The sequence below is a fragment of the Rhipicephalus microplus genome, chromosome 3, assembly GCF_043290135.1.
Source record: "Rhipicephalus microplus isolate Deutch F79 chromosome 3, USDA_Rmic, whole genome shotgun sequence".
Classification (NCBI taxonomy): Eukaryota; Metazoa; Arthropoda; class Arachnida; order Ixodida; family Ixodidae; genus Rhipicephalus; species Rhipicephalus microplus.
Genome location: NC_134702.1, coordinates 255,502,363 through 255,524,662, shown reverse-complemented (window position 1 = coordinate 255,524,662; position 22,300 = coordinate 255,502,363). Strand labels below are relative to the sequence as shown.

General features: G+C 45.7%; 1 protein-coding gene across 1 annotated transcript in view; it reads left to right on the top strand.

Annotated features, from left to right (window-relative positions):
- Positions 1-22,300, top strand: part of LOC119168599 (uncharacterized) — a 242,134-nt gene that overhangs the window by 188,174 nt on the left and 31,660 nt on the right. The window contains exons 11-12 of the mRNA XM_037419998.2: positions 7,134-7,448; positions 21,345-21,507. Coding sequence (XP_037275895.2) covers positions 7,134-7,448; positions 21,345-21,507 — 478 coding nt within the window. The remainder of the gene's footprint in view (positions 1-7,133; positions 7,449-21,344; positions 21,508-22,300) is intronic.

Below are 22,300 nucleotides of genomic sequence, written 5' to 3'. Positions count from 1 at the left end.
CCACGGCGCGGCTTATTAAGCTTGTTATGATGGCTCATATGCTCCAAGTATAATAAATTTTTAAACATTAAGTATCTTACAGGTTATCACTTGCAGTTTACCCAAACTACTACTCAGGGTTGTTTCGACTTCCTTTGAACGAAAAAGAAAATGGCATTTGCATACAGCCCCTATTTCAATTTTATTAAAAATATTGTGCTGGTTAGTTGAGTCTTGATAAATATTCCTTTTTTTATATGTCATACATACCATTCAAATTCGCTTCGAACCTAAAATTCACTATTCGCACAAGCCTACTCGACTGGGTCAAATGCCTTCTCGTAATCTATGAAAGCTATGTATAGGGGTTGGTTGTATTCAGCACATTTCTCTATTACCTGATTGATAGTATGATTATGTTCTAATGTGGAGTAGCCGGTACGAAATCCTGCTTGGTCCTTTGGTTGATTTAACTCTAATATTGCCTTAGTAGTATTTGCTAATATTTTTGTAAATTTTTATAGAGAACGAACAGTAAGCTGATCGATTTGTGATTTTTCAAGTCCTTGACTTGTTCATTTTATGGATTAAGGAGATGTTGGCGTTCTTTCAAGAATCTGGTACCTTTCTCGTCAAGAGACTTCGTTTATAAGGTGGTCAATTTTTCTAACACAATTTCTCCGCCTTCTTTCAGGAGGTCTGTTGTTACCTTATCCTACTAGTGGCTTTACCTCTGCATTCCTTCAAGGGCTTTCCTTACTTACCTTGTCGTTACTGGTAGGATGTCGAATTCCTCTGGTTCATTATTGTTTCTCACGGTTTCATCCTGGTTTTCTTGGCTTCTGTACAGCTCTCTGTAGAACTCCTCCGCCACTTCTACTATCTTATCCGGATTGGTTAAGACATTGCCTTCTTTGTTCCTCAGTGCATACATTTGATTTCTGCCTATGCACAAGTCTGCCTTTGCAGCTTTTAGGCTTCTGCCGCTTTTTACAGCCTGCTCGATTCTCGGCATATTATACCTTCTGATTTTGGCTAAGTTACATCCGTCCTTTTGCCATTCCAAACCGCTCTCTTTCTCTCCTTCTCTCTGCCGGCCACGTCGCCTCTCAAGCTTCTTTCTTGACCTATTTTTGTTTCTGTTCTTTCTTTTTCCCATATTATGCAGTGTACCATCTTCTTCTTTATTCTAAGTACCTTCATTGATACTGTTTTATTTTATTTCTTCTTCCCCTTCTTCCTCTTTTCCAACAGTGGAAAATTTCCTACAGTGAAAAATTTTTCCTGACCAATCAGAAATTTTCAATTGTATCCCATTGAAACCGATTGGACATTTCCAATGAGACCAATTAGAAGTTTCCAGTTGTGTTTTGCGACACGAATTGGAAAATTCCAATAGGTTCAATGGGTCATCCTGTTAGGTTTGAATGGGTATTACCAACATAACTAATTGGTAACACAATTAATATCCAAATGGATTGACCAAGTAGGCTGCAGGTGAACCCAGTTCACCCATTGGAAACAACATGGAGTTCCTATTGGATTTATCAACTGTGTTGATGGGTCTAACCAAGTCAAACAAGGGATAGCATAAAAAAACTTCATCCAAATGGTTTGACCAATAAGGTTGATTGGTCAGACCAATCTCGCCTATCGGAAATACCATGTATCTCAGAATAAAAAGTCTAATCAGTTAACCTCATCAGAGATGCATCAAAATTAGGAAACCATGATGCTGGATTTCATGAAGTTAGCATTAGTGAAGGCTACTGTGAAATGAAAAATTTCTCTACAGATATTATGTTCATCTCAGAAGATAACCTCACTCAACATGTCAGTAATTTCAACCTAGTGAGTTGTGCAGAGTCCTTAGAACAGTAGGGTAATTTTTATGGCTGTTTGTAAAGTGAACAGATGAAATAAGTGATACAACTGGTATATCATAATAAAATGTAAAGATATTTTATTTCAGGAGGTATGCTGTAATTGCAAGCATACTTCTATGAAGTGTTTTTTTTTGTCTTATAGCTTTACTCATCTCTGTGATGTTCAATTAAAACCAATTAGCAATAAGTGAAGTTCTATTAGAATCAATTGGTGGAATTGCCATTAGAACCACATTCGGTATAAAGGGTCTTTAGCCCATTTCTATTAATAAGTTTTATTACGAAACTCTCGATTAATAATTAGATCAGCCTAAACCTTGGTGAATTTCTCTCGACTGGATAATAAATATAAATAATATCGATAAGTATACTAATTATTCTTACCTGGAACTGTCCTATATAATGCACCACTTGGTCCTATATATAAAAATGTCAAATGAAAGGCCTATTATCACGTGGACATTTATAATGATAGCCAAACGTTTCGATCAGAAGAACAATCCTTTAATGTGGATTAACTTGGAATTGCAACAGCATTTGGATTATTGAAAATTCTAATAGAGTGGTGAAATGAAAAATTTACACCAACTGTCTTGAAACTACCCATTAATTCCAATTGGGCTTTCCCATTGAAGTTCAAGGTCCCAATTGGTTTTAGTCCATCCCATTGGGGGCCAATTGGTAAGGCCAATGGGAACAAGTGACTTTTTTGTACTGTGTTGGAGGACCAATTGGAAAAGGACCAATGGTCTAGGATTCCGATTGAACACTTCAGAGTATTCTATTGAAACCTATTGTATTGGATAATGGGTTACACCAACTGGGGCTAATTTTTCAATTGGTGTTACTGGTTTTTTTTACTGGGAGTGTTCACATTGTACATGTGCTTTACAAAAAAAAAAAAAATAGGTGTCATGGAGATATGGCCTGTAAGAATTGTAGTGAAGGTAATCGTAGTGAAAGCAATGAAAGAGGCGCTGGGGTACTTGATTTTGACAATGGGCAAACTTTTTACAACGAAGACAATACAGCTCTCTAGAAAAGAAGGCAGCCCAATTCCGCAGTTTTTGTCAATTTTTGCATTGTGATAACTATTAAATAGACACTCTGCATTGCTTTTCGTCGCTGTCATGATCTGTGTATAGTCAAATTGGATAACGTTTGTACGCGCATTGTATGCTTCACAAGTAGATGAGAGGGCCCTTTTCGGACACCTGAAGAATTTTCCGGCTGCAGAATATCCCATACAACTGCAATTTTTGGCAGTGCTAAACATTCCTGCCGAGTACTCATATTTACTGGGAGCCAGGAAATCATATTAAATGAGATTGTATCAATATGGCCCTGCTGTACATGAGCAGCAAGCTATTGCATAGTTTCCACTAATATATTTTCGCCCCTCATTCAGCTGCAGTAGGGTATGAACCAGCATACCTTGTACTGGTATATTGCAGAAAGCTTGTGGAACCAGGCCCTGTAAAATGCGCAATGGTCAGCCAAATTACTGAAGAATTTTGAATGCAGAACACCCAAATGTACTTGAAGCCTTTCATATTGCCATCATTAATGAACGAGCCACTGTGGCTCATACTCGTTTTTGGTCTGCGAAGAAGAAAACATCTTCGTTGCTCTGGTTCAAGTGAACTCCTGGCTGCAGGTCTTGTTTTGCTCGTGACATTACTGGTGGAGGTGCTGGGTACGTGTACTTCGGCCGTGTCGGCCATCGTGGAGACAGCTACATCTCCCAGAGCAAGAATCAGCCGCCGCCTGCATGGGTTACCCCCTGAATTTGGTCCCTTGGCATCGATAACCAGAAAGATGGCAACTTCGATGACAAGCCAGGCGGTCCAAACCAGCGATGCCCATGGTTCTCTTCTCGCGCATGTTTTTTATGCGCCACAGACACCAAAGCCGTTCCATGGAGACATCTTCGAGGATGTTGATGACTGGCTCGACCACTTTGATCGGGTTGCCAGTATCAACGAATGGGACGATGTTTGCAAGCTGCGCCGAGTTTACTTCTACTTGGAGGATTCTGTGAAGACGTGGTACGAGAACCACGAGGGCTCCTTTGCAACGCGGCAAGAGTTTAGCCGACAGCTCCGTGATGCCTATCACAACACCGAGAGGAAGGAGAGGGCTGAACAAGCCGTATCCTGCAGAAACCAACGGCCAAACGAACGTGTATCCATGTTTGTCGAGGACATGCTTCGGCTCTTCAAGCGTGCGGACCCTGCCATGCCCGAGGAAAAGAAGGTGCGGCATTTGATGCGCGGAGTAAAAGAACAGCTTTTCGCTGGGCTCGTGCGCAATCCACCGACGGCAGTCGCCCAGTTCATCGGTGAGGCAGTCACAATGGAACGTACGCTGCAGCAGCGGTCGTCACAATACGAACGCCACATCTCGGCCACCACTTGCTCTATCGGCTCTGACAGTGAGAAACAGGCCCTCACAGACTTCATTCGAAGTATCGTTCGGGACTAATTGCGACAGCTTCAGGCAGTGGGATCCCATCCACCTGTGTCAGCCCTCGCGGATGTAATCAGACAAGAAGTCCGGTAGGCCGTCACACCCCTGGCCCCAATCGCACCACCGATTCCCGAGGCCCCTGTCCTGACATACGCAGCGGCATTGCGATCCCCTGCGCTACCGGCTGCAGATACTGCTATGCGGCCAAGGTACCAGGCTATGCAGCCATTCCACGACACTGCTTCGAGCCCGCCTCTCGGCTCAAGGTTTTCGAGCACACCCACCTATCTGCCGTCTATCTCAAGACAAAGTGGTAGCAAGGCAAGCATGTGGCGCACCTCGGATAACCGTCCGCTCTGTTATCACTGTGGCGAAGGGGGTCACGTATACCGGAACTGTCAATACCCGCAACTAGGTCTTCGCGGCTTCCACCCTGATGCTCGATGCCCGCGCTACGGTGAGTGCCCCCGCGAAATCTAAGCCTATCTCACGGGCCAGCGTACTCCTTCGACTATTCAGCACCACCAGTCGAGATCACCATCGCCTCGCTGGTCTACGTCACCCAGTTTGCCCTCATCGTCCTCCGGTCCTTTCAGGAGCCAATCACCAAGTCCCTGCAGCGGAAACTAGGAACGGCGACTTCTGGGGGTGAAGTAGCGACCCGGCGAACTGTAAAAGGCCCTCCTTCGACGCAAGGACCGGTCGAGGACGGTTCCGGTTTTGCAGTGTTCTCCGACAGCAAAAAGATTGTTTCTGCCGAAAGTGCTGTCTTCGTCGACAATCATGCTAGTAATGCCCTCGTCGACACCGGTGCCGACTATTCCATAATGAGCGCTACACTGGCATCTGAACTGAGGAAGGTTACCACGCCATGGCAAGGACCCCAGTTGCGCATGGCTGGTGGCCATCTGGTGACGCCTACTGGTATGTGCACGGCACGCATTCGAATACGTGCGTCGGCATTCGCGGGCTCTTTGCTCGTATTGCACGTGTGCTCTCGGCCAGTCATTCTAGGAATGGACTTTCTTCATGAATACGGCCTCGTCATCGACCTCCGTGAATTACTTGTGTCGTTTGAGGATCCTTTTTGCGCTGCAACTGACAGTACGCAATTCCGGAAAAGAGCGCTCTGTGTTACCGAGGATTCTCTGACTCTCCCACCTCGAAGCAGCCTCTTTGTCAAAGTAGAATTGGGACAGGACGTGTCTGATGCGGTAATTGCAGAGGCCAATTTGTCTCTCCTTATTTTATGACAAATCTGTGTTGCCGAAAGAATCATTCAGCCTAGCAATAGGCATGCTCACCTGCTGGTCACGAACTTCAGCGACGAATATCGCCACCTAACGAGAGACACTGCCATTGCGTATTGTGAAGAACTTGCCGATGCCGATGGTCCGTCCACATTAGCTTCATTTTCATCGAATGGCCACCCTGACGAGGCCTTCGCGAGCACTCTCGACGTAAACGAGAGACTACCTTCGGCTCAACGAGAAAGCCTTTTGCGTATACTCGGCTCATTTCAAGACTGCTTTGCCACTATGTCAAAAATTAAACAGACACCACTTGCTCAGCATCCCATCATCACGGAACCCACCGAGAGACCCATCCGACAACATGCCTATAAGGTGTCGCAAAAAGAGCAAGACGTGACCGAGTCCAGCAGATGTTTCAGGACGACGTCATTCAGCCATCGACCAGTTCCTTGGCTTCGCCAGTTGTGCTAGTAAAGAAGAAGGACGGTACGTTGCATTTTTGCGTTGATTACCATAAACTGAACAAGGTCACCAAAAAGACGTTTATCCTCTACCCAGGATAGATGACTCGTTGGACCGTATACACAACGCTAAATATTTTTCCCCCATGGATTTGCGTAGCGGCTACTGGCAAATCGCAGTGGACAAGCGCGACCGCGAAAAGACGGCGTTTATTACTCCCGACGGCCTCTACGAGTTTGAAGTGTTGCCTTTCAGTCTATGCTCAGCGCCAGCTACTTTCCAAAGAATGATGGATACGGTTCTTACGGGGCTCAAATGGCAATCATGTCTTGTTTACCTTGATGACATCGTGGTCTTTGCAGACACGTTTGAACAATACGTCCAAAGCCTTCATGCAGTTCTTCAGGCAATCAGAACAGCGGGGTTGTCTCTCAAAATGTCATTTTGGACAGGAAGAACTGAAGTTCCTTGGTCACGTTGTGAGCCATGCCGGCATCCGCCCAGATCTGGAGAAAACCCGCGCCGTTGCCACCTTTCCTGTGCCCACAAATAAGCGCGACCTACGCCGATTTCTGGGGCTCTGGCGTATTACAGGCGCTTTGTCAAAAACTTCTTGAACATTGCTGAACCCCTCAACAAGCTTACAAAAGACGGTGTCTCGTTTGTTTGGGGTCCCGATCAGTGCCATGCCTCTGGAAAGGGGCCCTCGATATTTAAGCTATTCTTAGCAATGCATGAAAAAACACATTGTAGTTATGGCAGCAGTGGTACCACATGCTTGGTCAGAATGGTTGATTGGGTAAGTTGGCGTGCTTCCATCATAGTGAATGATGGTATGTTTGTTGTTTCTTTTTGTTGTCCTCATTTTTTTATGCTGTTTATTCGTTAAAATACTGGCATCACATCTTCTCAGCTCCTTCATTGTTTCTCTTTACAGATTCATGAATTTTAAGACAAGAAGCAGTTGACTTATGTGATTGCTTGGTAGGATTCTGCCCTATGAAATATGAGCTGTGAATGAGATACTGATGTTGTCCTAAAATTTAGTAAGCCATTTGCAATTATGACCATTGCATTCAAACAGGCCAAACCAGTGCCTCGCTACCAGTCTACCTGGTGGTGTGACCGGTTCCTCGGAAAATGGCCTCGGCAGTCAGGGTCCCAGTGATGAAGACGCAGCCCAGTCGTCCATCTCGGGCAAACCGGTGGGCACGGTACCACCCTTTCGCACGGTGGCAGCCACCGACAGCAAGCCGACAGCTGGAACCGGTGGTGCCGGTGTCGGTGGCCACGAAAGAGCTGTGGCAGAACTGGCATCGCTGTCGGGCAAGCTGGTCCGTATCCATTCACTCATGCAGGCTCGTGTTCAAGAGCGGTTGCGCACTGATCACGAACAGATGTAAGTGTGAGCTGGTACCTACTCAAATTTATTTATTTCTGTTTAATTACACTATGGGCATTACTTGGGGGGGGGGGTGCAAAGGTGCGTGGCTGGACACAATGTATCTGCACAGAAAACATATCAAAGCAGTTAGCACCTGTATGGGGATCCAATAAAGATTAGAAGAATGATTTTTTTTTTTGATCATGCATGTTGTCTCTAAACACCAGCTTATGTGCTTTTATCAACCACATGCTCACGCTGTCATGGTGGATGCAGGAACACAATGGAAAAGCCTCAATAAAGGGTTTGATTTCCCAATAGAAAAAACTTGTGGCAAGAAAAGTAAACAATACATCAGTGTGACGGGGTTCTTCAAATAATAAAGATATGAGAACAAGTTGCGTTGGGGGCAGCAACATTCTAAAAGAACTGGCAAGGCTGTTTTTGTTTTCTTTTCGCTTTAAGCATCATCATCATCATCAGCCTGGCTACGTCCACTGCAGGACAAAGGCCTCTCCCATGCTCCGCCAGTTAACCCGGTCCTGTGCTTGCTGCTGCCAATTTATACCTGCAAACTTCTTAATTTCATCTGCCCACCTAACCTTCTGTCTCCCCCTAACCCGCTTTCCTTCTCTAGGAATCCAGTTAGTTACTCTTAATGACCAGCGGTTATCCTGTCTACGTGCTACATGCCCGGCCCATGTCCATTTCCTCTTCTTTATTTCAACTATTATATCCTTAACCCCCGTTTGTCCCCTAATCCACTCCGCTCTCTTCTTGTCTCTTAAGGTTACACCTACCATTTTTCTTTCCATTGCTCGCTGCGTCGTCCTCAATTTAAGCTGAACCCTCTTTGTGAGTCTCCAGGTTTCTGCTCCGTAGCTAAGTACCGGCAAGATACAGCTGTTATATACCTTCCTCTTAAGGGATAATGGCAATCTACCTGTCATAATTTGAGAGTGCTTGCCGAATGTGCTCCACCCCATTCTTATTCTTCTAGTTACTTCAATCTCGTGGTTAGGCTCTGCGGTTATTACCTGCCCTAAGTAGACATAGCCTTTTACAACTTCAAGTGCACTATTACCTATCTCGAAGCGCTGTTCCTTTCCGAGGTTGTTGTACATTACTTTCGTTTTCTGCAGATTAATTTTAAGACCCACCTTTCTGCTCTCCTTGTGTAATTCTGTAATCATGAGTTGCGATTCGTCCCCTGAGTTACTCAGCAATGCTATGTCATCGGCAAAGCGCAGGTTACTAAGGTATTCTCCATTAACTCTTATCTCTAACTGTTCCCATTCTAGGCTTCTGAAAACCTCCTGTAAGCACGCGGTAAATAGCATTGGGGAGATTGTGTCCCCCTGCCTTACACCCTTCTTGATTGGTATTCTGTTGCTTTCTTTATGAAGCACTATGGTAGCAGTTGATCCCCTGTAGATTTCTTCCAGAATGTTTATATATACTTCATCTACGCCCTGATTCCGCAGTGTCTGCATAACGGCTGATATTTCTACTGAATCAAACGCCTTCTCGTAATCTATGAAGGCTATGTATAGTGGTTGGTTATACTCTGAGCATTTCTCTATTACCTGATTGATAGTATGAATGTGGTCAATTGTTGAGTAGCCTGTTCAAAATCCTGCTTCTTCCTTTGGTTGATTAAATTCTAATGTTTTCTTTACTTTGTTAGCAATTACCTTTGTAAATAGCTTGTACACTACAAAGAGCAAGCTGATCGGCCTGTAATTCTTCAAGTCCTTGTCATTTCCTTTCTTATGTATTAAGATGATGTTAGCGTTCTTCCAAGACTCTGGTACCCTTCCCGTCAGGAGACACCTCGTAAACAGGGTGGCTAGTTTTTCTAACACAATCTGTCCTCCATCTTTCAGCAGATCTGATGTTACCTGATCCTCACCAGCAGCTTTGCCTTTTTGCATGCTCTCCAAAGCTTTTCTGACTTCTTCTATCATTACTGGTGGGGTGTCGTCTGGGTTACTGCTAGTTCTTATCGTATTAAGGTCGTGGTTGTCTCGGCTACTGTACAGATTTCTGTAAAACTCCTCCGCTATTTTGACTATCCTATCCATATTGGTAGTTATTTTGCCTTCTTTGTCCCTTAGTGCATACATCCGACTTTTGCCTATCCCAAGTTTCCTCTTCACTGCTTTGAAGCTTCCTCCGTTTTTCAGAGCGTGTTCAATTTTCTCCATGTTATACCTTCTTACATCGCATACTTTACGTCTATTAATCAACTTCGAAAGCTCTGCCAGTTCTATTTCGTCTGTTGTACTTGACACTTTCATGATTTGACGCTTCTTAATTAGGTTCTTCGTTTCCTGGGAAAGCTTGCCAGTGTCCTGTCTAACTACCCTGCCTCCAACTTCCACTGCACACTCCGTAATGATACTCGTCAGATTATCATTCATTGTATCTACGCTAAGGTTGGTTTCCTCACTAAGGCCCGAGTACCTGTTCTGCAGCGACACTCTGAATTCCTGTACTCTCCCTCTCTGTGCTAGCTCATTGATTGGCTTCTTGCGTGTCAGTTTCTGTCGTTCCTTCTTCAAGTCTAGGCGAATTCGAGACCGTACCATTCTATGGTCACTGCATCGTACCTTGCCAACCACTTCCACATCCTGCGCGATTCCTGGGTGTGCAGTCATTATAAAGTTTATTTCGTTCTTATTTTCGCCATTAGGGCTCCTCCATGTCCACTTGCGGTTTTCTCGTTTTCGGTAGAAGGTATTCAAAATCCGTAAATTATTGCGTTCTGCGAATTCTACTAGTAGCTCTCGTCTGGCGTTTCTAGTGCCGATGCCATAATCTCCTACTGCCTGGTCTCCAGCCTGCTTCTTCCCTACCTTTGCAATAAAGTCGCCCATCACTATAGTATACTGTGTTTTTACCTTACTCATTGCCGATTCCACGTCTTCATAGAAGCTTTCAACTGAAGCGTCATCATGGCTGGATGTAGGCGCGTAAGCCTGTACTACCTTCATCTTGTATCTGTTATTCAGTTTAATTACAATACCTACCACCCTTTCATTGATGCTATAATATTCCTTTATGTTGCCAGCTATGTTTCTGTGAATTAGGAACCCCACTCCCAGTTCTCTTCTGTCTGCCAAGCCCCGATAGCAAAGGACGTGCCCATTCTGTCGCACCGTATAAGCCTCATCTGTCCTCTTAACCTCACTGAGCCCTATTATATCCCATTTAACACCCTCTAGCTCCTCGAATAGTACAGCTAGACTTCCCTCACTAGATAAGGTTCTAGCGTTAAACGTTGCCAAGTTCAGGTTCCAATGGCGGCCTGTAGTCCAGAGATTCTTAGCACCCTCTGCTGTGTTGCAGATCTGACCGCCGACGTAGTCTGTTGCTTCGCAGCTGCTGAGGACTGAGGGCCGTGAGTTATTTGGCATATCCATGTGGGAGGTAGTGGCCAGATACTGCACCAGGGTGGCCAATCCTTCTCTGGTGAGGGAGTGCGTTCCCGGTGGTGGTTACCGGTGAGGCCGCACCTCAGGCCTCTTTAATGCAGTTCCATCAACTCTCGGGTTTTTTTTTTTTTTTCGTTTTAAGCAGACACATACAAAAGGGCACAAGACAAGGCCGTTAAATAATAAAGACAAAACTGCAGAAGCAACACACCAGCCTAAACTGAGTTCCAACACGTGAATGTCTCACCGGCAATAACTTGGAATGTTTGCGGGGCACGTCTGCGTAGGCACGATGCAACTGTGGGATGCCAGCGCTGTAGGAGTTTTCTGAAGAGCTGGGCAACGCTGAAGCATATGCGCAGACAAAGCAGCTTGGTGCCCAAAACTGTTGTCGAAGAAGCTACGCAGACTTCTCTGACCCGTATATAAGGAAACGTTGACATTTGAGGCCAAGCGAGACAATCCACTCATACCCTTGAGCCCTGCCAGGCACTCTGGATGAAACCACGACCGTGACCCTGGCGAACCATCATCTTCGCTGCCGAGCCAGCCGACACCACCATGCTTGCTCAACTTCTTCCTCTATTGCCTGGCTCGTACCCACTACCCTCGTCTTTAACTTCCCGTCAGTCTTGCCATGGTGATCCTACCTGACAAATTCATCCGCTATGTTCATGTCAGCGTTCTCACAGCACCAAACACGACACCAGTGCACTTCTCCCATCACACAAGCCCCCCTTTCAAAAGGTTTGTTCCCAGAAACAATACTCCAGCGAAGTGCCCTATACGATTCCCTACTACACAACTCAGTGACAGCACGATTGAACACTACATACAAATGTGAATAACTCGACGTGATTTCTTACACATCCTCTAAAAGGTAAAGCGAAAGTATGAAGAGTACACACCATCTTCTTAGTTTTCCCTTCATAGAGGTTTTCTATGATTTAAAGGGACACTAATGTCAAATAACAATTTATGTCAGAGTGAAAGCCCCATGTATGACAACATCTAAAATGACAATACAGTTAAACCTGGATATAACTAAATTGCTAAATTCCCAGAAAAATTCGTTATATAAAGGATTTTGTTATATGCAGGTTTTGTACAAAAATTTAAAAATAAACCTGCAATTTAAACAAAAAGGGGACTGGGGACTGAAGGCAAAGCTAACCAAAACACCTATTTTACAGTAAAAAGCTGCATTATTATTGCGTAACCAATTATCGCCGTCACCGCCATGTTCCGTAACAAGTCCAAATTAATAATACAAATTACCCCGCGCATTGTAACTTTCACGAGCGGGTGAAAGTGTGCGAGGGCTGCTGAAGCAGAAATCAAATGAGTCTGCCAATCCCTATCACCGGAAAGGGGCATAACATCTCCTGCGTGTTTTTAGAAGTGCCGTCGAAGGCTCAAACAAAAAGTAAACCTTCCATCTTGAACGAGCATGAAACGCGGGAAGGGGGGATCGCTTGAGTAGCAATAATGAACTTGAATATTAAGGGTGGTCGTTATTGCTGGCATGCTTGCTATCTCAGCGAGTATCATTGTGGTCTCAACGCGAAAGGACTTTGTGAAAAGAGCACTTCTCCCTGGAGCGGCCGTATGCTCACACAAGCGAGCTTTTTTTTTTTTAGGAGTTTCGCAATATCAGATGCAAGAGAGTTGGCTGCCAGCCTTACTTCTTATAACATTACAATTTCTCGCTCTCGCGATCATTGCATTGCATTGAATGCGGCGTCGTGTTACCAGAACTAATCGGCTAATCGCGAAAGCTGCGAACTCGCGCTGTGGCGCAAAGCGGAAGCACGTGATGAGTTGACCTACGAAGATCCGTCGTCACCGTAGTCTGAGAGATCAGCGCCTAATCTGGCATTCCCTCGGTGACGACGACACGGTTGTCTGTGATTAAGAAAAGTCACAGTTTTGCTGCAAGGGCGAAGCAATGAATGCGATAACAACTTGGAATGTAACGCTTAGAACAGCAAGCAGATCAAAACATGCAGCGCTCTGCTCACGCACAAATGATGCACGAAAACAACATACATAGGACAATAGCAAACTAACAACATTTACCACTCAACACTTAACGCGCTGCTTAAACAAAAACGAGGCACGAAACATAATGAGTGCGAACTAACAGGTGCCTCAGTTCTTACTTCGCTGTGTTTAAAAAGCGCACTCTTTTCACAGACGACGCCTGTCCAGGGAGCGAAGTGAACTTTGTGCATCCAGCAACTAAACGCAATCGTTCCGGTCAACGTCGAAGGGGCGGGGCGCCCCACCGAAAGATAAGCGCACACTCATCTACCCCCCCCCCCCCCTTCATCATTTGTGGTGCAAAGTACGCATGAAGGGGAGATAAGTGTCCGCGGGCGCCGTGACGAGCTAGGCGCCTAGTGCGGGTGACTTTTTTTTTTTTAGTTTTCATATATATGAATGCAGCCGTCAGCACCTTTAACATGAACGCTTTGCCGCGTGTCCTGCAGCAGTTTGATTGGCACTGACACCACGTACGTTTGGGTTCTGTTGCCAAGATGCTAACCATACATGCTGACATACTATCCTGGCCTACCAAGGTATTATCTCGGCAAAAGCGCCCAGCACTTCGCGACTGGCATCAATCAAACTAGCCCTGGCCACGCATCGAAGTGTTTGTGTTAAAGGGGCTGACGGCTGTACGTATACATATACGATGTATGGTGGCGGCGGCGGCAAAAAACCAGCTGAGACTGTCCATATACATAATTACTATCGCAATAAAAAAAAGAAAGCAAAGCTGAACGTCGTCGAGGGCCACACTATGCGCGCACAGTGAAACTATGCACGCGCGCATGGCGTGGAAAACAATGAGCGAACGACACGGACGCACACACGGATACTGCGGAAACTATTTGGTAAAGCGCCTTTCATATGTAGCGTGGCCGCACATATGAAAGGCTACTTAAACGCATGGCACTGCCAACGCGCAAAAGTATATATATATATTTTTTTTTTGTAGAGGGGGAGGGGGCACACCAGGCTGCGAAAACGACGGCAACGCAGGCTCATGGGTTGCATGCCCGCCTCACGCCAACACCGCCCGCGTGCCCGCCGCCGCCGCTTTGCGCTTGGTTGGTGGCGGGGCAGCCGGAAGATGCATGCTCGTACCAAAATGACAAAATGCGGAGTGAAATTCTTAGATTTTTCACTGGGGCAAATTCAAGGTTGTCTCCTGCTGTTGTTTTGTTACATAGATGTGACAAATACATGTGCTTCTATAGAGCCACGGGGGGGAATTGAAAACTTCGTTATAACAAGGAATTTGTGATATGGAGGTTCGTTGTAAGCAGGTTTAACTGTATTATCAACAACAGTGCCCTACTTACCGAGAATTTAAGGTAAATGCACAAGAACACAAGCGCCGCAGTAGGACATTTTTTAAAATGACCCTGATGACATCATCTGTCTACAATTAATCACTAGTAATCAATCTAACTGCACTAAATAAAGAACCTTCTGTGCATCAAGAGACGCCATAAAATGCTGCTTGTTCATTTCTGTTTCATACATGAAAAAAAAAGAATCGCCGGACATAATTATGGAGAATGGCGCGACTGGTTCAAAAAGGAAATTTTCGTGTGGTTACACGCAACGTTTCTAGACTGGGTAAGTTGCAAAACTCCCCGCGTCAGGCTACTCGGCACACAGTGCCGGGACAGCTTCTGGTTTGGTGGCACTGGCGGCGGAACAAGCTTCTGCTAGCAGACGAAAACGCGTAGTCGTCGTGGCAAGACGCCGTGGCGGCCGTTCTGAAAGAGCTTTGCCAACAGTATGTTATCGAGATTTGTTATGCTGGTGCAGAAACTTATTGCTGCGTAATATTTAGCGGTGTAAGGCAGAAATAGTATAATTATGGTTTTCTGAACAGCCCACAATAAACAATGCTTGATATATATAGCATAACATACACGAGTCTTTCGGTTAGTTGCTAGTTGGTGTACATTCGCAATAGATTTTTACGCGTGAAAAACCCAATTGCAATGTCTTGCATCGTCTCTTGTGGCTGTGTTTTTCATGCTTGAAAATAAATTACAATGATATGGCACAATCTCGTGGCTTTTGTCTGGTTATGTAAACAGCTTATTTTTTTTTTTTTTTTTTCCACGTCAGTCACATTCTCAAGCAACTTGGAGGGTCGAAAAGCTACGTGTGTGGCTATTATCTTGAGCATGTCTTCCCTCTGCTTCTTCTTGAGTTCCTGTAATTAAACCTGTTAACACAGCTGCAGCCAAAGCTTCGAGCAGAGGCCGCATTTTGGGGTATCGGTGAGCCCTTCGTATTCAATACTCACGAATCTGCCTGCTGACGCACTGGGACAACATGAACACACTTTCAGCTTTTCTATGTCCCCCAGAAGTTTGGCCAATTGGGTGATGGTATCTGCATTGCCGGGCGACTTGGCCAAGCGATGATGACGGCTGCTAATGGTGACTGTCATGTCTTCTGTGACGACAACACATTTCTTCACAAATGGCGCTTTTTTTTTTTTTTTTGGCACTAGAAACACCACAAGACGACTTGTCTCGCCATTCTCAACAATTTTTCACCAGCATGCAGCAGGCAAACAAACGTTTTCTATGTCTTGAAGCGAAATGACGCCACTAGTTGACGGCATGTCGGGACTTATTTCACTGTCTTCGAACTTGTTGCTCGGAGATAGTCTATTCTTTTTCGCTGATGATATTCTGCAAAATACACCACTCCTATCGGGCAGCTTACGCTTCTTTGTCGCCGGCCCTGCGACAAAGGTAAGCGGGCAAATTCGGGAATATTCGTAGAACGCATCCTTCGACGAGCTCCCACTTTGCTCTGGCGATTTGTACCTTCTTACCATATGACGTAAGTGAAAGTCTTCAGGATGTCCTAATCATGAAATTGCATATCACACACACGTGAGGTGCTAGGCAGTTTCTTATTCGCACGAGGAATAGTGAGGTCCCATACCTCTCGCTGCTCAGGTACACGTTGGTACAAAAGAAATGTTGTGGTGTCTCTCATTTCCTGTAGCTACCCTACAGCCAGGAACGCAACATCTGGGCATGATCAAAACACGCAACACATACAAAGCAGAACAGGGCACGCTGAAGCACAAAACTGTTCATGCAGAAAGAAGCCTCCACAGATATCGACGCACTGCAACATGCACAAGCGATGAAGGTCACGGGAATGACACGAGCGAGCATGCTGTGAGTGAATCTGGATGCGACAGCAGCGCCACATTTGTCGCTGGCAGCGGCGGCGCCGTGCAACACCGCTCAGTTTTGCAACTTACCTAGTTCTAAAAACGTTGGTTTGACGGGACAGGTGGTGCCATCTAGCGGGGTGCATTTGAAACAAAAGCGTCTGCAATCTTGAAGCCAACGGCAGGAAATTGATCAATGGCCATTGCTGCTGTGGCTCCCGCTGCTTTCGGTCTGGTGCTACTAGCTCAGTAAAACCGGGCAACGTTGTTCATGGCAACAGTGCCACGAGTCAGTCCGGTCGGTCCGCTTCTTGAGGCGGCTAATTTGAAGTGCGCTAACCCGATGGGAACCACTAAAACATGATTTTATCTCAAAATAGGCCCTTCCTTGGCACTAAAGGAATGCTTTGAGATTTCTGGACCGCCATTTTAACTATCAACCTCAACTTTATAGTTGAATTTAGTGTCCCTTTTAAGAGCAAAGAGCACCACTACAAAGAACATCAGTCTACAAAGGTCAACATCGGCCTGTTTTTCTTTTGGGCATAGCTACCTGGCAAATGTCACAAGACTGCACTAACTGCTTCGTGTCTGCCTGTATCTCTGGCCGGTAAAATACATCCTCCACGCGGCCCCCCGTGCGCTTCATTCCTTGGTGACCGGCCAAGGGTCTCTCATGGGCAACCCTTAGAACATATGCTCGCAAGAACTGGGGCCGAACAACTTGTCTGAACTTCTTTACACTGCAAAGCCTGCGGTCTCTGAAGAGTAATCTATTTTCCATAATGAACACTTTGCAAGTGCCCCACTTATAATAGCGAACCTCGTCAACTTGTTCGAACCCCGAACTTAGGGATGGATCGTCATTTTGAGCAGTACGAAGATCTTCTGTTGTGATGGCAGAGTACCTTGTCCCTTCTTCATACCTGCACTTCGATTTCGTGCATCTCACTATTGCAAGCCTCGCTGTACTTTGCGTCACACATTGTTCAGGTTCTTTCGGAGCGTGTCCCTTCTGGTCTTCCCTATGTGACCAATCCGGGTTGGGATCGTTAGGTAGTCGAGCCCCAGGTACATTTCCTATAATCACTTCATATAGAGGGCTGGGCATATATTTGACCAGTAGACATCTCGTGAAATACGGTGAAGATAGGTCTACCCATGCTTCAGGAAGTTCTTGGGATGTTCCATCTGCAAGGGTGACGCGGCCTCTTCTTCCTGTTAAAGCCACGTGGGGAATCAAATTTCGTTGTACAATGACCGTGTTGCTGCCTGAGTCACGCAATATTTTTACTGGTCTCCCGAAGGCCCTTCCGACTGATACCGGCACAAACCTATCATTCCCAGTTTCGTAGTCTTTCTTTTTCTCGTCTCCCTCACACACACCAACGACCTCTTTTACGGTGCAGCCCGAAACCTTTCCTGCGTCTTCCGCTTTTTCCCGTTCAGCTGAAGCCACTGCGCATGTGGCTTGTCTCTCCCTGCTGTCCTTCGTACAGTCTTTGCTCATTCGATGGCCGGCCTCCTGAAAAACGTTACAGAAACGCTGTTTATTTTTCACTTAACATGAAGAAGCCTCATGGCCGACGCAGTCACGCGAGAAAGACGTTATTTGAGAAGCCTTGGACAATTCCTTTCCCTGCCGACTCTCACCCACTGTAGAAGAGATTCCAAACGCTTCCCGGAAATGGCCGAGATTTCGTTGATGTTGCGCCTCCATGAAGTGGCCGCACACCGCGGACATCTGCTTCAAGGTTTTGCAGTTTCTTTCCTTGAGGAATACTGCCAGTGTGGTGTGGCAGTTCTTAAGAAACTGTTCTGAGGCGAAGAGGTCTCGCATGCTCTCGTAGGTCTTTGGTGTATCGGACATTTCGACCCACTGGTCACAATAGCCCTGAAGCCGAACAGCAAATTGTTGGCCAGTCTCAAGGTCCTCCGTCTTGCTAGAACAAAATTTCTCCCTGTATCCTTCATCAATGAATTGAAACCTTTACAATAGGGCCGCCTTTGCCTTTTTATAGTCGAGCAAATCTTCCAGAGACAGCCGGCCAAATACTTTCAGGGTTTCTCCCACCAAAAGCATGCTGAGAGCAGTAGCCCACTTGTCTTCCGGCCAATCTTGACCTTTTGCTATCACCTCAAATCAACAAAATTATGCATCTAGGTCATCTCTTTTTCTCATGGAAGAGTGGAAGAAAGTTATGAGGGCATATTGGCGACTGAGGCACAACTCGGTCCATAAAACTTTCAACATTGACAGGTGCGCGCTCCTGGGCCGCGTTTTGTGCTTCCATCAGACGTATGCAAAGCAGCAGATTTTTTCCCTCGGGAGATGCTTTTTCCCGCGCTAACATCAAATCTGTCTCACGCGCACGTTGCTTGCGCTCATGCTGCTCTTGCCGATATGCGAAGCAGCAGATTTTTTTCCTCGAGAGATGCTTTTTCCCGCGCTAACATCAAATCTGTCTCACGCGCACGTTGCTTGCGCTCATGCTGCTCTTGCCGAGTCTTGTACTCACGTTCATGCTGCTCGCGCAGCGCATTGCATTCCTCAGCACGAATAGCCCTATCGTGCGCCTTCTGCTCTTCAATCTATGTTCGAAGCGTGTCTCCTGACAAACCAAGCTTTTCTCCCAGACTAATCTGCTCTCTCAGATCCATATTATGGTTGTTAGGTATGTCCCTTCTGCAAGAATAGAAATCAGCCTGGCCCCACGTTGGGCGCTATTGCGACGGGGTTCTTTAAATAATAAAAATATGAGAACAAGTTGCGTCGGGAACAGCAACGTTGTAAAGGAACTGGCGAGGCTGTTTTTTTTTTTTACTTTAAGTGGGCACACGCAAAAAAGACACACGACAAGGGTGCTATACAAAGGAGACAAAACTGCAGAAGCTACACACTAGCCTAAACTGAGTTCCAACACATGAACATCTCACCGGTGAGAATTCAGAATGTTTGCGGGGCTTGTCTGCGTACGCACGATGCAACTGAGGGATGCTGGCGCTGTAGGAGTTAGGTGAAGAGTGGGGCAACGCTGAAGCAGATGCGCCGACGGAGCAGGTCGGTGCCGAAGACTGTGGTCGACGAAGCCACGCAGACTTCTCAGACGCGTAGACCAGAGACCCTTGACACTTGAGGCAAAACAAAGCAATCCGCTCGGATCCTTGAGCCCTGCCAGGCACTAGGGACGAAACCACAACCGTGACCTTGGCGAACCGTCGTCTTCGCTGCCGCTCCAACCAACGCCACCTTGCTTGCTCGCCTTCTTCCTCTATTCCCCAGCTCGTACCCACTATCGTCGTCTTTCTTGTCCTGTCAGTCTTGCCATAGTGATCCTACTTCATCCGCTATGTTCATGCCGGCATTCTCACAGCACCAAACACGACACCAGCGCACTTCTTCCATCACAATCAGTTCGTTTTTCACTCTTTCATTTGGGGTCATATTATTGAGCATCAGTGTAGCTTGTGAAAGGCATTTGTTGATAGGTCAAAAACTTAGTGCAGCAGTGCTTTAAACCATAGATCCTTACTGGTGCTTAAGTTCACTTTGTGGTGAAATTTTCAAGCCTTAGGCATGCTTGTCAGAAAACATTTTTTGGTTGAAAGCATAGTCTAAGCAAATAGCAATGGGGCTGTGTGAACAGAGAAGTCTTGAGTGTGAAGGAAATTTGAATAATGAAGTTGGAGTGCAAATCAAGTCGAATTATTTTTCAAGGTGTTCTTTTGGGCACCTTACGTTTTTGTCCTTCTGCTCGACTGCTCATTTGTTTTCTCCAGCACTTTTTTACTGCGAATAATTTTCTAATATTTCTTAGACATTTTGGCATAGTTGGAAGCAAAATAACAGAAAGTTGCAGAGAATGCCTAAGTATATTTTGAATTACATTCTGTAAATAGTCACAGTCACAATTGCGATGTCCCATGAAGAATGGCAAGCAGATCGAAACATGCAGCATACAGCTCATGCACAAATAAAGCATGAAGAGCACACTCACAGGACGAGTGCGAACTATCAAGCGTCACAGTTTTTACTTCATTGTGTGTGAACAGTGCATGTTTGAACAGAGCGCTCCTTTCACAACCTCTGCAGCTAGCGTAGTCACCTTTTTGCGCTCTGTAATTGAAACAATGTCTTTCCAGTGAAACTACAGGTCGTCCAAGCTGCCCCCCTTGAGAGATATAAGCGCGCATGCTCACAAGCAACAATGCCCTGTAGGTCAACGACCACATCACAAGCGGGGAGTTGAGTGCGCCCTTTTTGCCATTTCGCTGGTAATGCAGAGAACACAGTAGTCGTCCCCCGAAACCGGCATACCCCTAGTGGTAAATAGTGTACATAAATAGGTCACCATAAGCACACCGAGGGACGTGCGCTCTCATGGCTGAGCAGTTAATGCCATGCGCTGCAGAGCCAAAGGTCGCGCATTCAATTCCGTGCAGAGGAAAACATTTAAAAAATTATTTTTCTTTCTGGCTCATAGACACAGCACACTAACACATTAAATGCGTGCATACATGCGTTTCACCTGCAGAGACCTCATTAGAATCGCAAATTTGTCTTCAAAAAAACAAAACCTTGTGTTTTCTCGGCACGGAGCTCATTTTCACAGCGAACGCTCTAATGACACCCACGACGTCACCATGCTGAGAGGAGTTCAGAGGCTTTCCGAGCCTTACACATGCACCTAATTGCTGTGTTCACCCACTTGGCACAGTAGCACTACGCGCTGCCAGGCATCGCAACTCACAAAGCTGCATAGCATTGCCTTCCAAATGATGTGCCCCATTACAATCTAGAAGGCTTTGTAACCAGGCTACTCCATTTGCCAGTAAGCATTGCAAGCTATATTAGCGACGCTTGTACTATCATCATCACGGCAGATATTCGTCTGCTGCAATGGTGTGCGTTCTACCTGCAGCCTTCCCTAATTTTCCTATCGTAAAACCTACGCGTTGTGCAAGTGAATGTTTAGTAATGTTCCGGCTAAACACAATAAATGATCAGTGCCGCAATTTCGTCACATTCAGGTCAATTACCGCAACACCTTTGTTACATTGGGGATGGCATTGAGAATTGAAAAAATTCATTAAACAGGATTTTGTTACATGCAGGCTTGCTACATCCAGGTTTAACTGCATACGTTGAATATTGAAAGTGCTCTAATGCTCACACACCCCTGTTCATATGAAAACACTGACTGCATCGAATAGTCCTTGCTAAAGTTATGTTTCTCTTTCCCGAAGTGAGGAGCTGAAGCAGAACTTGGACACCGTGTGCTGTCAGAAAGCACAGTGTGGCCTTGAAGTTGGCGAGTTGAGACGCCAGCGAGATCAGGCGTGCGAGCATGCTCAGCGACTCGAGCAGCAAATGGCCTCCCTCCAAGACAGCCACGCACGGGAGGTCGAGGTGTGTGTCAAGCATTGTTTTCTACCTTTTATGTAACGAGTTTCCAGGCACCTGTAGCTTTCTAATCACATCAAGATCTTGATAAGAAGTGGATTTGAAAGAAAGTACTTGAACTTTGGTCGCTGAATGGTCGCTGAACGATCGCAGTGCCAGAGTCCCCTCCAGTTAATTTTAGGAAACTCTATGTTGTGAACTACCCGTGCAGCACGTCAAAGCTCACGGCTTTAAAGAGGATGTGTTCATCGAGAACCTGGTTTGGATTACTATCACTGAGTACACTGGATGTAGAAGAAGGCACAGCAGCAGCGAGTCGGCATGCCTTAACGTGTCTCGCTTTCGCACTGTAGGGGCTGAATCCATCGCCGCCGCTGTGTCCGCTCGTGTTGTTTCTGCTGGCGTATCCTCCGAAACAATGTTTGCAAGGGTGTGAACTGTTTTTTTTTTTTCAGTGCTTTGCATGCATAATTAGAACTCGTACAAATATCAGTGCTCAGACTGGGATTTTCGCTTGAAATCTCCAGTGTGAATTCTCCAGGACTGCTTTTTTTTCAAGTTGACATTGTGGCATGGTTTTCTGGCTGATTAAGGGGGGAAGAGGCACTTAGTCATCAGGCATCTTATTATTCAAGCTAGGGTAATAAAAACTTATGAGGTGGTGTATCTACATGTGCAGATGTCATATTGAACTCAGTTTTTATTCACCTCTTACCACTTTGATTTTAATTAGTCTATAATTGAAATTACTTTGATCACGTTTTTAGTAGTTTCACTTTACAGATCCTGCTGAATTAAA